At 42.5% G+C, this 15057-nt stretch overlaps 1 protein-coding gene across 4 annotated transcripts in view; it reads left to right on the forward strand.

Moving 5' to 3' along the window:
* Positions 1 to 4778: 4778 nt before the first annotated feature.
* The window catches only part of LOC102307349 (BMP/retinoic acid-inducible neural-specific protein 3), a 29579-nt gene continuing 19300 nt past the window's right edge, over positions 4779 to 15057 (forward strand). Inside the window, exons 1-4 of one of the 4 annotated variants that reach the window (XM_042226183.1) lie at positions 4779 to 5367; positions 5486 to 5832; positions 9094 to 9296; positions 11781 to 11998. In XM_042226183.1, coding sequence (XP_042082117.1) covers positions 5570 to 5832; positions 9094 to 9296; positions 11781 to 11998 — 684 coding nt within the window. In that variant the 5' untranslated portion in view covers positions 4779 to 5367; positions 5486 to 5569. Of the gene's footprint in view, positions 5833 to 5933; positions 6055 to 9093; positions 9297 to 11780; positions 11999 to 15057 lie in introns of all 4 variants that reach the window. The other 3 variants (XM_005935699.3, XM_042226184.1, XM_042226182.1) reach the window with 3 other exon arrangements.

Below are 15057 nucleotides of genomic sequence, written 5' to 3' on the forward strand. Positions count from 1 at the left end.
TGTGTGTGTGTGTGTGTGTGTGTGTGTGTGTGTGTGTGTGTGTGTGTGTGTGTGTGTGTGTGTGTGTTTAAACCAGAAAAACATATACTGAAAAGGGTTTATGAAAAGTGCCACCACTTTATTAGAATCCTCATAAGCAATAGATTAAATTGGAGCACTCAATAATTACCCAGCAAGGCTATGAAGTGCATTTTTGCATATATGTGCAATGTTCAAAGGCACCAATCATCATCAAGTGCATTCATTAGTGCTGCTATCATGATGCCATTTAATGGATGGTGAAGGACTTTTACTTCCTGAGTGGTGTTACTGTTTAGTTACTTTTCTCTACACAGCTGCTCGTGTCCTGTTGTGTGACAGGCTTTCAGTATTCTAGGTCAGCCATCCAATGCTCCAGTGCGACTCAAGAATGATAGGGCATGTACAGGGAAGAAGCAAAAATAGCAGCTGGGCCACAGAAGCCAAGGCTTTGACAAAGCCTCGGACATGTATGTTTCCTGACCTGAATAACCAAGAGAGCTGCCAAGCGCTCAACCAAACCTGGGATAGGACCAATTTTCTTCCACATCTATCTGCACTTACCACTTCTTGTTTAGCCCGCCGCTTCAGCTTCCAGTAAGGGAAATGGCAACTGACAAAAATGCTTAAAAAAATCAAACGATGGCAACAGGCAAGCTAATCAAAGCTGAATTCATTTATATTAATAAATCTCGGCGTTAATGTGCTGAAACAATTGCTAATGTGCCTCAGACTCTGCGCCCTCCCACGAAAGCGTGGGGGCATTTGCTGTTTCGTTTCCAAACATCTTTCCTGTAATGCCTGTCCAATTACTCACACTAGAGAGGTTTCGGTCCAATCGCTGTCTTCGCTCCAGAGTTAAATAGCAAAGGCGAGACCTCATCATCATCCATTCCATTTTGTTTGCACTTTCACATTCAGCACCTGCCAAGTTACTTTGCCATTCCATTTTGGAGAGAATTTCAAAGAACAATGAGCGCACAGCACCAGGTGTATCCATGCTTTACACCGTGCTCATCAACTACAATTCATTCTTTCGGAATAAAAGGTGCAGCAAAAGTAATTATTCAGTAAAACACTTTTCTAGTCAGGCGGGAGTCTACGGCGTGTTATCTGTTCAAAGACAGACAAGTGTGCACAACTCATTGCTGAACGCCGGAGCTCTTGAGTAAAATTAATCATTTTTTATGTTATTTCAACAGAGATGATTTTGCATGCACACAGACACACACATGCTTTATGCCAACGCCTTCATCTGCTGCATTGGAACTCTTTTCCCTCACTTCCCAATGTGGGAGGAAATCACAATGTCATTCTTGACTTGTACTTACTTTGGCACATCAGATGTCAGCCGGCTATAGAAGCGGTTGTTTTCAGGCACTGCCTATTAACACCACCACTGCCATGTCAAGGCCTTTCACATCATCTTCCTGGACAATTGTGATGTTCTCCGCCCTCTTATCATCCGCTGGAGGAGCCTGATTCAGCGGATGGTTGAGGCGCGAATGATCAAAATTATCCACATTTGTCCTAAAACTCAGCAGGCGGCCGAGGGGGGGGGGGAGAGAGAAAATGAGTCAAACGAATCATGACAGACAGTTCAAATGGAGAGGCGAAAAGCGAAGACGCTGGAAGAGAAAAAGAAAGACCGCTGGTTTGGGGTGGTGGAAGGGAAGTGGGCATAGAGAGGGGAAAGAATAAGAATGTGAAAGACAGAGGAAGAAACAGGGGCTGGAACTTTTCAATTACACCACACACAGACAACAAAGACCCAGATTTCAACAGACTATAACAGTCTGTAGCCCTGAGGGGAAAAGCTCATTTAGTCTTTTTCAATTCTCATATTCCCTCTCCACACAAATTCCTTGTTGGAATATTTAATGTATTTCTTTTGTTGCACCATCAAACACCGTCTTCACTATCATTACAGATGTCCTGAAAGCAACAGTCGACTACCTGGGGAGGCAAATCCCCCTGTTGGCAGATTACAAGAAAACTATCTGCTGCTTTAAATTTCAAAGCATTTCAGTTGATTGAGACGGTCCAGATGACTGTCAGCGGCACTTACAGTGAGTAAAACCATTTAGGCTTTAAAGATATAACCCCTTGTTACTGAATTGAAAAACTGTCTTCCTTTGAGTTTGAAAAAGGGAGGGAAAAAAAGAAAAAAGAGCATCCCCTGACATCCTAGGAGTGCTTGCCTAACAACATTAAAGAAAAAGGGAAATCAATTGAAGCAGACTATTGATTTAACCCCATCATTGTTAACAGACTCTCCTTGCAGCCCATTTAACAGATGTCATTCAGGCTTTTTTTTTAGTGAGGATGACAAACAGGGTGACAAGATGAGACAAAGGTATCTAGTGGGGAGCGTGATGTAGGCTCGCTCTGGAATTTATCTGCTTTTTTATTGTTGTGGCCCTGAAGAGGAGACATGAGAGTCTAATTAGAGATAATTTCCTGCACCTGTCGACACCAATACTCAAACAGAAAGAACTGATATCCCGCTTTTTCCTCTTAATTTGATTTAATAATTGGTTTACAGCAGCGGCTCCTCTCAGTTCATTAGGCTTTGTGAAAATCTTGTGCGGGAGGTAGTTGTGATGATGCTGCAAGCGTGACTAGAAGGGCTACCAGATGTCTCCCTTTATGTGGGACCATCCTCCTGTCCTTGAGACACTGTCCCACATTTTCACTGATTCTGGACGACTTAATTTGATTCGAACCAATCAAATTCAATTTAGTTTTATTCATACAGAGCCAAATGACAACAGCAGTCACCTCAAAGCCCTTCATATTGTAAGGTAACGACCCTACAAAACCCCAACAATCAGACGACCCCCTATGAGCAAGCGCTTGGAGACAGTCATGGCGGGGCGGCCATCTGCTCCAACCAGTTGGGTCGCTCTGTGGAAAAGAGGCAGAAATTAATAATAACTAATGACTCAAAGGGATGGTTAAACACATATAGAGTGACAAGAGAGAAGAGAAGAAGAAACACGCATCATGGGAAGCCCTCAGCAGCCTGAGTCTATTACAGCATAACTAAGGAAGAGTTTAGAGTCAACTGATTCAGCCCTAACTATAAGCTTAATCAAAAAAGGGAAGTTTTAAGCCTAATCTTAAAAGTAGAGAGGGTGTCTGTCCCAAATCCAAACTGGGAGCTGGTTCCACAGAAGAGAGGCCTGAAAACCGAAAACTATCTCCCATTCTACTTTTAAATATCGCTGGAACCACCAGTAAACCAGCAGTATGAGAGAAAAGTGCTCTGTTGGCGTTATATGGTGCTACATGGTTAAGATGGGATGAAAGCTATTAGTCAAGACTTTGTGAGAAGGATTTTAATCCCAATTCTGAAGCTAACAGGAGCCAATGAAGGGAACCCAGTCTCTTTCTAGTCCCTGTCAGTATTTCTGCTGCAGCATTCTGGATCGACTGACATGCACTTTTCTAAAGTCTGGCTTTTACCCAATGTATATGAAGGGAAGGTTTTTTATTGTAGTCAGAAGAAGGTTACCCTGTCTAACAGCATACTCATGAGGGAAAGGTACAAGTCACAGAAAGTTGCAAGCTTTGCAGATTTTGGTGAATTTGATGGAAACTACTACAAAGAAAATGAAGCGGCAGTATGAGTCTGAGAAATTGAGTTTTTGTATTTTTCATTTTGCACAGGGGGGAAATATGGCGTGAGGTGAAACTGTATATGTGTTAGAACTGGATAGAAATTGCTAAAACTGTTATATGTGGCTATAAAAAAAAGTCATGCTATTCTATGAATGCATCCAAACTGAAAGCCAAAAGTGGAAACCAGAAAGAAGAGCAGAAGAAATAACAGAGAAATCAAAAAGAATGAGGCAGTATATAAAGACTATCACATGATAACACAGGAGACCATTAGAGCAAACTTAAGCTTCATTTTATCTTTATTGTATTTGCTTAGCAAAGGAAGTTGGAAATATAATATATATCTGGTCTGTACATAGTAAATAGCAATTCAGAAACATGCACGCTTTTTTGCATTTTTATTTTTAAGGTAGAAATGAAAATGTCAGACTACTTCTCAGCACTGTAGATGAGCACCACTTTGTGCTACACACTCACAGTGTTTGCCCCACCCTAAAGGTGACCGGATCCCCCGAAAAAGGGGGAGGATCCAAAGCTCCATATGTCCCATAAAAGAAAAACCATCATTAAAAAAAATCTCACGTTCATTCGCAAATGGTTTGAACATTCAAAATACAATTATTTTGCAAGCCACAGGTCGAACATTTCCTCTCCTTCTTCTGGAAATGAAACATCCATTTTTGTTGGAGAAGCTGTATTTTTTTTTTTTTCCAAATTATGATGCTTGGTGTGGAATAGCGAGTGCACCCCTGAACCTGAATCACACAACCCAAGAAACCTGCTCCCCGATAATAGCCTGTAATTATTCTCCCCGGCAAATCCAGCAACGTGCAAGTGTGTGTGCCATTTAGTCATGCAAGCTGCAGGCCCTGAAGCTGTGGCACAGAACTAGTAAGGGGAGAGGGGGGGGGGACAAAAGAAACACCGCGAGATAATTAGCCTATTATCAGACTCCGTTAAAGACCTTTAATGGGCAATATTCACCCAGGGAGAGACAAGCTGTGATGGGAAATAATAATGAATAAAGTGAAGATAATGGTGAGTGATGGATGCAGTCCTGATGCATCATCACTCCACTCATCTCCAAACTTAAGTACACTCAGTGATCATACTGTATATATTACCCTGCCAGCCTCATCATGATGCACTTGCTCGCCCTCTTGCTATCTCTCTTGGAAAAAAAATAGGGAAGAAAAGGTCTCTTTGTTGAAGCAGGCACTCATTCATCCACCAGCTCACACACAGCAAAGAGGAGATATAAGCGCCTACAGCGTCTGTCAAGATTTGTTTTTTTCTTTTAAATCTTTTTAAACAGACAATTTAGCGATCAAACAGAGCTACAGGGTGTCCCACTCACTCTGTTTAAATCTGCCCCCCCTGTTCAACCTCTGGAACTATCTGTGACCGCACGGACGTCCTCGCAATGAACTCCGCCGTCTCACCGCCTCCGCCGCTTCAACTTCTCACCGAGGAGTGGATGGATGCGCGGATGCTGGAGCAACGTCTTCCGAAATAAAATTAAAAAAAAGAAAAGAAAAGAGAGAGAAAAAGTTGGGCGGGAGCAGAAAAATACCCAAGTTGGAGTAGCTCTCTGTGAAGAGAGGACACATTACGAATTCATTCATTGTGTCGGATCGCTGATTCGGAGAGCTTTTATTCTTGGCTGTGGCGAGATCGCAGGAGTTCATCTTCGGGCGCATCCTTTTGGTTCTTATTGCAAATCAGGTGAGTGTGTCTTCGGCAGAAGGAGGAGGAGAAGGAAAAACGTTTAATTGCTATTATTTCTTGTTCATTAACTCTGAGGTATCACTGCTTTGAAATAATTTTTCCGACAAACCTCCAGATCAGCGTGACGCGCTACTTTTCAGCCCTGATTATCTGTCCTCTCCTCTCAGTCTGGAGAGAATGAGGTGTCGCTGGGTGAAGCATGAGCTGTCAGAGAATCAGTCATAAGCGGCTGTCTCTGCTATGGGAGGGGGCAGCTCTCAGCCTCTGGCTCTGCTGGTGCTGTTGCTGGACCTCCAGGGCCGCCACCGCCACTGGAGCCGCAGCCGCCGGACGAGGCGACGGCTCCCCCGGCTCCCTGGGCTGGCTGCTGTCGGATAAGGGCCCCTTCCAGCAGTCCCTGGAGTACACAGAGGCTGCGGAGAGGTACCAGCAGGGCTTCAGCACCAGATACAAGATCTATAGGTGAGAAGTGTGTGTGTTTAACGCGTGTAATGTTTTGTGTGTGAGACAGTTTCAGGTATGGATTATAAGTAGGCTACTTGCCATTTTTTTTTTCATTCCAGACGTGTTACTGGATAATTTTACTGATGAGCAATTTCAGCAAGAGAGCAACTTATCAGTGACAGCAGCTGCTGTAGTGTGTGTGGAATGCAATCCTGCACACTCTCAGGATTGCTCTCACAGGTACCGCACCTGCACCAAATTAGTTGCAAGCTGATGAGCAAATCAGAAGAACTGCTGTAAGCATGCAGAGGGCCCTTTCCTGCTGAAAGCTTATCTGTCATCTGAATAACAGCAGGCATTTATTCCTTTCTTTTGCTTTGTTTCTTTATTATCTTCTTCTTTTTAACCTGGTGCTTTTTGCTGTTGCTGGTGTTTCTAAATGACACCTGCAGCAAGAGTTAATGCCATGGATTGTGCGTGGACAGTCGAGCTTCATCCCTTCAGGGACTTCCTGCAGTATCTGCCAGCTGCACTTTGCTGCCTTTCCAGAAACTTTTCCTAAAGCAATATATTTCTGCTCTGATTTAACTTTTAGGTATTTATCGATCATTCCCTTCATGGCTCGGGGGTTTGAGTTGCAGACGTGCAGTAAAAAGGTCTGAATTATATTTTGTGTTTATAATTCGTGTGGGGGACCCGTGTGTGTTGATATTTTGTCACTGTCCCTGCAGTCCTGCGGGGTCGGTTTGAGAAGAAATTTTCATTTCTGTGGCAAAAAGAAGAAGAAAATCGCCAAGGGTTTAGCAAAGTGAAGGAAAGACTTTGTGTGCATCTTTAGCTGTGCTATAAATCAATCGCTCCATTATCTTTTCCCAGAAATCTTTAAGACTCTGGTGTTTATCTCATCGTGACACCTGTGTTTTTTCAATGGACCCGGTGTGACAATGTCCCAAGAGTCCTCTGACTTGAGCCTCCTTGTTTCCAGTAATTACTGGAAATCATTAAAAAAGTATCAAAGAAGCAGACAGCTTGGACTGGAAAGGCACTCATCACTGGTAATGGCTGGCTGACATCTCACCTCTTAAGGGTCTTTCACCCTACAGCAGTCAGCCCTGTATCCTCTCAGATGCCTTGCTCACATATTTTAAGCCAAAGGCTGGTTTTAGGATTAGGGATTAAGGATTTTAAGGATGACTCTAACTGAGATAAAAACCTGCTGTAACAAGATGATAACTGACAGGAGAGTCTTTTTAAAGCAGTTTTCATCCTCTCTGCCTAATGTGACTTATTTAATGGTTTAGAGATAAGGGAGGGCATTTAATAAACTGTGGGAACACTGAAGGCATTTTTTTATAATAACTGTATTTTATGCACTCCCTACAATGCTGTAGACACTTCATATTTTCTATAGGTGTGCTGTGTTAAAGTGCCGGGGGATTTAAATTGCAGTTCTGCTCTGACCTCTGTAATAGCTGCACACCATACTAAAGCTCACGTGGCTGTCAGTCATGTGGAAGCAAAGCATGCGATTACGCTGTCAGCTAGCTCCCCCCATACAGCTGCTCCTGTATAGTTTCAACCCCCCCCCCCAATAAAGTGTTTTCATCACTTTCTGATTGCTTTCTATGCGTACAGTAAGCCTCCACGTTTACATAAGCCAGCCCATTCCTACAGCGCTTCTGTTTTTCCACCAGTGCATGCTGATGGAGTAGCTGTAGGCTAACCCTGGGCTAGATCTGCAATATCCATCTGTCCACCAGAGACAGACACTCATCCTGTCCCCTCGTTACGATGATTGGCCGTAATGACACACTCCACACAGTCCCGGTTCCCCCAATTATTTCTTTGCCGATCATTTTTCTCATGGCAGTGATTTGATGACCTCCCAGAAGGAGAGGGAGGTACACAGAGCAGCAGGCAAGCACCGTGGGAGAGGTGGATGTTAACTGACGCTGCAGAGGGAGGGGCTGTGGGGAATGGAGAGCGAGGGTTTGTGAGTATCTAGAGTTCAGCGGGGCTCGTGTCTAAAGGGCACGGGGTGACAAATCATGGCAGCTGATGTCATGGGGCTTTATTTTCTTTATTTTTTTCTCTTTTTTTTGCACCTTTCCTGATGCTGTGGGGGTTGCCACTTTGGAACCCAATGAGTTTTGTTGTACCCAGGCGCAGGTTACTCAAAGCTGACATCGGTCAACCATAACAGTGATTCTCAACTTGGTGCACTTATACACGGGGGAGGGGGAGGGTATCCACACGTTTGATTTTCGGAGGAACATGAGGATAAATCTGTGCTGCATTACTATTACTTTTGAACCAGAGTGATCTCCAAGCTTTTAAGATTTAACAAATAGGCAGGTTGAAAAGCTATCTATTCATATTTTAATTTTTTTGTCAGCCTGGTCTATTATTTTTCACTTTATCATGGTTCTGAGAATGAGTGCTGCTAATCTGTTGAGATCAGTGATATATTTGCACTCCAAATATATTTGCTGTACCGCCAGCAACTTATGTCCAAAGATTAAGACAAATGTGCACACTATGTCTTGTTTTTTAAATCCGCTAACAGTCTGCTGTCCACAGCCTAAGGCCTCGGGTTGCCATAAAAAATAAATAAATAAATAAACCTTCTTGCTTGGATTAAAAGTGCATTAAAACTAGTTAGCAAGTTGGCAGAGCTCTAATAGAGCGGTGCTCTATTAGAGTGCTGATTGAATGGTTAAATCATAGCTGCTAAACCCAGTGCTAGTAGCAGAACCGATTGTTGTAATACTGCTACAATCTATATAATGTATCCACTCTTATATAATAAGTACTGTTACATGAGTTTCAAATGAGAGCATTTAAGGCCAAAAGAAAGAAGAAAGAAACAGCTGTCTTATATAACATCCTTTTTAACAATTGCCAGGTAAAAATCTGACAATCGATAAACATTCAATCACTACTTGCCGTATAATCCCTTAAGTAAAAAAAATAGAAAAAAGGTTTTTCAGGGTAGTTTCTTGTACATCAGAGGCATATTGTTAAGCTCCGCTGAGCATTACAGCTTCATCGCTTGGCGTTACTGCTTCCTCTGTGTCCACCATGTATGTGAGCCATAAGTATACAGCAGCGTGTGCCTCAGTGAGGGTAACACACTTTCAAATATTGCTTTCCTCTCAACGCAGCTTGTTAAATAGCAGCCCGGGGCCTTACACACAATTAAAGACCTTAACAGAGTGAGCAAACCTGTTGTGTGTGTGTGTGCGTGTGCGTGTGTGTGTGTGTGTGTGGTGTTTCTAGGGAATTTGGTCGATGGAAGGTGAACAGCCTGGCTGTGGAGAAGCTGGAGAATTTTGGTGGCGGCAGGGGTTTGGCTTTGCCCCTCGACCCTGACTTTGTGCACGCCATCCGGCAGTTGGGGAGGAGACCAACCCTTCAGATGATTACAGAGAGTCTAATCAAGAAATACGGCACCCACTTTCTCCTCTCCGCCACTCTGGGAGGTACAGTAGAGTAGTCTGAGCTTCAATGCGAGCCTGATCCACATAGCCTCTAATGTGATTTTTGTTCATTTTTTTTCTAGCATATGGGGCACTGATTTTTTACTGTCTGCTGCTTTTGAATCAACAAAGCATGTAATGATTTTTCTGGATCAGTGTTTTTTGGCGTACAAAAAGGAATCAAATCGCCCCAGATTAGCGTACAACAAGTGATTTGTGGTAGGCGGGAGAACGACAGATATGATATTTTTGTTTAGCTGCCAAACCGGCACGGTTCCGTGAACAGAGGTTTGTCACTGCTGTGAAATGCTGTGATTTATAAGCAATTAGTTTTTCTCTTCTTTTCTTAAGCTAACTGCTATCACAGAGCATGCTGTAAATGAACGGCACTGATTTGAGGGAAGTATTTGGCTAAAAAACAGTAGCTGGCAGTTTTCTCTTACGCCCCAAAATACAGCAACTGGTCGAAAACCAACACTGGCCATGCACTCTGTCTGTTAGTGTCTACAAAATTATTAGAAATTCGTCATGAAACCCACCCACAAAGATGCAATAGTCGCAAAGTGTTGTTGATGTATAACAACGTCACACAAGTCACAATTCCCAGTGCTTTGAGAAGTTCTTGTCAGATAGACTGAAACCCAGTTTATACTGAGCAAATGGTCCTCCTAAAAGGCAATATAGAAGCTTCCTGATAAAATAAACACTATCAACACTTCATGTACCAGACATCAGTTTCACCCAGAGTCACCTTTACCACCTACAAACATCAGCTACATCGCTCAAAAACTGAATGAGTTCAAGTTCAGGTGAACTGTGTTATTAGATTTTTTTTTTTGGCAGCACTGTGGTCTGCAGGATGCATTGTCTCAGAGGTCAGAGCGGATAGATGCATCAACAAAATGTGGATCTTCAAAGCATAAGACTGTTTGCTTGTTATTTTTGCAATCATCACATGTAAGAGTTTTGATAACCACCTGCCACAAGGGATGCTTGATCAGTGTGACTCGTTTCATATAACTGTTGCTGTAATACTCGGCTATAGCAGTGTTCAGAGTTAAGACGATGTCAGCAGACCAAACTGGGTGAAAACGATTATTAGCCTTCACCAAAGCAGGGTCAGATCAGAAAACGTAAACATGTGATTTAACAACGCAACAGTTTTGTGTCATTTTGGAAAAAGAAAAATGCTCATCATCTTTCTAGATGATTTTTAAGAGCATAAGATGAGATAAGATGCCACATTTTCACAGGGCTTTTTAGCCACATCTTTTAACATCTTTTTAATATCTTCATATGTGAGGACAGCTGCCTGGTTGGAAACCAGACATGAGCAGAAACAGAATCAGATGAATGATTGAATATTTTATATGGGGGAGGTGAGGGCAGGTTAAACTGGTGTGGCTCTTCTGAGGCACATATAATCCCATCTGTAGGGAAATAAGAAAGACTAACAGTCTGGCTTATTATAAGGAAAATTTGTATTGATCCTTGTTTGACTGGAGGTGGGCATATTCATATACACTGACAGTGTACTCTCCTTACAGAGGTTCAGCTGCGCTGACAGTTTAATTAAATTTAATTCGAAGAGCTTTATTTCCCTGCAAGTTTAAATACGAATTATCACAGCAGCTTTCAAATTTACAAAGGTCAGGCCGCACGGAGTGATGCTTTTCGAGCGCTAGTGGTGAGGAAACAGTTGGAGAACAGTGCCAATAAAGTAAGTACAGATAAAGTGACTCAGACCTGCTGTGACAGTTACGGCATGTTGTTAAGGTTCGCTGAAGAGCACCTGCAGCTCCCTTCAAAAGGCACTCATTCCTCATCTGGCTCAAATCTGAGACGCTTTTGAGGGAAAGTAAAAGAATTTATTAATGTCCTCTTGACTCAGTAGTGAATGCAGCTATTTTCAAATCTGTTCTCTGGTGAACGTTGTTCAGATAGTATAGGAGAGAAAGACCTGGGAAAATATAACAGGAGGAAGATGAGGTGAGTTGCAGAAAGAAATTAACTACTAGGGTAGGAAGTTTAACGGCATCACAAAAAGACTGCAGTTTTCATTATCAGGGCTGACTTTCCAAAGTGCACGTGAATCTATGAATCTTATACTTAATCAAACGTGTCTTTTTTTTTCTTCTCACTGCTGGTGATTTGACCGTTATATAGAATTCATCTTTAAGAACAGCCCGGCGCTGACCTGATTTTGTTTTCCAAGTCATTTTTTTCCGTCGTAATTAAAATAATTGAAATAATTAAGGAAATTTGATTAACGATGGTGAGTGAGCTCTCTTTATTCACCAGGAGTTTAATAGATGCAGAGACCTTGTCTGTGCCTTTTCCTCTAATCATCCAAACCATCAGTTCCCCCACAGTACTTAATGACTACTGTGCTTTTCTATCTAGTCTGAAAAGATACTAATGAAAGGTGATTAGTGGCGTTCTGCTGGAGCTAATGAACCTCTCATCCCTCTGCCTAAATGTTACCAGGGGAGGAGTCTTTGACAATATTTGTGGACAAAAGGAAGCTCAGCCAGGAGTCTTCGCCCTCAGGGGGCGAGGGCAGCCGGGGCAGCAACAGGAACTCAAATACTACAGGGACCGTGACCCTGGAAACTCTCCACCAGCTGGCTGCTTCCTACTTCACAGACAGAGAGAGCACCCTGCGGAGGCTACACCACCTCCAAATCGCATCCACTGCCATACGGGTATGTTGAAGGAGGGAAATTGTAAATACAGCAGCAATCTGCTGGGAAATGAAACGCCAGACATTCACTGCCTGAAGGTAGCCGTGTTGTTCTCCTGCCTTGCGGTTTGTTAGCCTCAAGCATTTGCATGAGGGAAAGCCTGATATGAAGCTGGGAGTCGGGCTGGGTGGGTTTTTGGTTTCTGTTAAAGTGAACGTGGCTTCGGGGAATGACTTTGGGGAGAAAGAAAATAACTTCTGTCTTCGTCGCCTGGCTTAAATTGACCTGGCGTGGGTCAGTATGGACCAGTGAAATACTGGGGGTTTTTAAGGCGGTGTTTTTTTTCTTTAGTTTCCTTTTAAGTTACAGTATCCATGTAACCCCGTGTTGTAGTATTTCCACTTTGACCTAGTCATTTGTAGCATATGCTTACATGCCTACATGATCTTAGACATGCTGAATGCAAACAAACAAAAAGTTTGGAGTCTCTTTAAAATGGAAAGAAAAAACAGAATGCTATTATATGCAAATCTCTCAAACCCGCATTTTATTCATGATAGAACATAGAAAACATGTCAGATGTTTAAATTGAGAAAAATGTATCATTTTAAGAAAAATATTAGCTCATTATGAATGCCAGATGTTTTTAGCTGGAGAGGTCTGGACTGCAGGTCGGCCAGTTCAGGACCTGGACTCTTCTACTGTGAAGCCATGCTGCTGTAACAAATGCAGTATGTGGTTTAGCATTGTCTTGCTGAAATATGTAAGGCCTTCCCTGAAAAAGACATCATCTGGGTGGAAGCATATGTTGTTCTAAAACTAGCGTATACCTTTTAAACACTGATGGCATCTTTCCGGATGTGCAAGCCCTCTCCTCTTCAGTGATGATGCGGCATCCATGTTTTCCAAAGATAATTTCCTGTGTTGAGTCGTCTGACCACACAGGTCGTGGCAGACGGCCGCCGCTCCCTGAGCCAGGTTCTACTGGAGATTTCTTCCTGTTAAAAGGGAGTTCTTCCTTTCCACTGTCGCCAAAGCACTTCTTCATAAGGGGTCATATGATTGTTGGCGTTTTCTGTTTCCTTTGTGTAATTGTAGGGTTTTTACCTTACAATATAAAGCACCTTGAGGCAACTGTTATTGTGTTTTGGCACTATCTAAATAACATTGAATTGAATACATGATGGCTACATTTCTGGATTGTGTTCTCATTTTGTGTCTTTGTCTGTTTGATGGAGCTTTAACCTGCATTTGTGGATGGCACAACGAACTGTGTTCACAGACAGTGTTTCCTTGAATCGGTCCTGAGCCCATCCAGTGATTTCCATGGCAAAATCAGGCCTGTTGTTAGTGCAGTGCAGCCTGCAGGCCTAAAGGTTACAGGTATCCAATACTGATTTCGGGCCTTGTTTCTTGCACACAGAGATTTCTCCAGATTCTCTAAATCATTTGATTTCATTAGGTACTGTGTTGCTAAAATCGTAGAAAACAAGTTACAATTTGTTATACATGTACAATGACAATAAAAGGCTATTCTATTCTATTCTATTCTCAACAACAGAATAATTACTTAGTTTTTGATCAGTTTCCTTGCTGCTGTATTTTAATATATGATCACGATTAAAGGTAAAAATTAAATGGTTAAAATAAATATAATGGAGTTAAATTCACCACAGATGAAGCATTGTTATGAAAGTATGAAATAATATAAAATTAAATATCAACTTGCAGATGTTTCTTAGGATTACTGACACAGTTGCAGAAGAAAGTTTTAATTCAGGACATTTGGCTAACTCAACTTGAAGACAACTTACACTAATAAATCCTTTAATACCAGCTCAGGGACTTTTCTCCCATAACTTATTTAATCAGGTAGGATTAAGAGCGAATGCTTATTTACAGAATTGGCCTGACACTTAGGAGATTCACCTGTTGTGACTGCAGGGTAGCACTAAGTCTTTCAAATTTGTTTTTCCTGTTTTTTCCCCTCACCAGTGGTTTATTATCATGAAAATCTCTCAGCATGCGAGGAAAACAGGAACAGCAGATTTTGAAAAATGAAGCGTCTGACTGTTTATAGCTGACCACCTATAACACCCTAATTAAGTGACTCTTCAAGCAGTATTGCACGAAGCAGGCTTTCTAAGTTACCCCGCACTCTGTGGCAAGCTTTAAAGAGGGGAGCGAAGCGAGGGGCAGTTGTGCGTCCTGTTGTATGAAACACCAATCATCCATTTTATCGTCTGAAGTGGCTATTAGGGTGTGCGCATTAATCAGCCCAAGGGGCAAATGTAGATGCTAAAGTGAGTAGCCACTGATGAAGACAAGTGCCCTCCCAAAATGAGAGCGCATTCCTCTGGTTATGCATCAGCTTGATGGATTAAAGATATCATTCCATTAATTTTCAGCCAGGCTGACATAAATTCATTTGCCATTTTGCAGCAGGTGTGGAGTTTAGGCAGACTGAAGATCAGTGTGAGAGAAAGAGAGGAGAGCAGAAGAAGATGAACACTAGATTTTATGAGATAAATAGCCGTGCATTAAAATCACAGATGGTAACAGAGATTCGGTGAGAAATGGGAAGGTGTGTGTGTGTGTGTGTGTGTGTGTGTGTGTGTGTGTGTGTTAATAAGAGCCTGGAGTCACACGTATTCCTAACTTTGTGGGGACCAAAATCCTGGTCCTTGCAAGTTTGAAGGCATTTTTGAGATTCAAAATGTGGTTTTAGTGACAGGGTTACAGTTGGGTTATAGGTTTAGGGTTATGGTTTGGCATTCATTTTTCATGGTTAGGGTTGGGGTAAGGGGCTAGGGCAGGCATGGGCAAACTACGGCCCGGGGGCCACGTGCGGCCCGTTAAACGTTTTGATCCGGCCCGCCAAACTTGAAAAAATTTTAATAAATTAACCTTGTTAATGTTTTATTTCCCCTGCAATTCTGATGTTTCCTCACTAGATGGCGCACTCTAGATATATTGGCTTTGTTGAGGTGAAGCGGCGTAGGCCTATTACTCCACGTTTGCACTTTACCCTGTGACCTACCGCCCCTCTATGAAGATGAGCGGACCCAAGAAAAGGAAAG

Source organism: Haplochromis burtoni, unplaced genomic scaffold, assembly GCF_018398535.1.
Source record: "Haplochromis burtoni strain Fernald_Lab_line unplaced genomic scaffold, NCSU_Asbu1 Contig_199, whole genome shotgun sequence".
NCBI lineage: Eukaryota > Metazoa > Chordata > Actinopteri > Cichliformes > Cichlidae > Haplochromis > Haplochromis burtoni.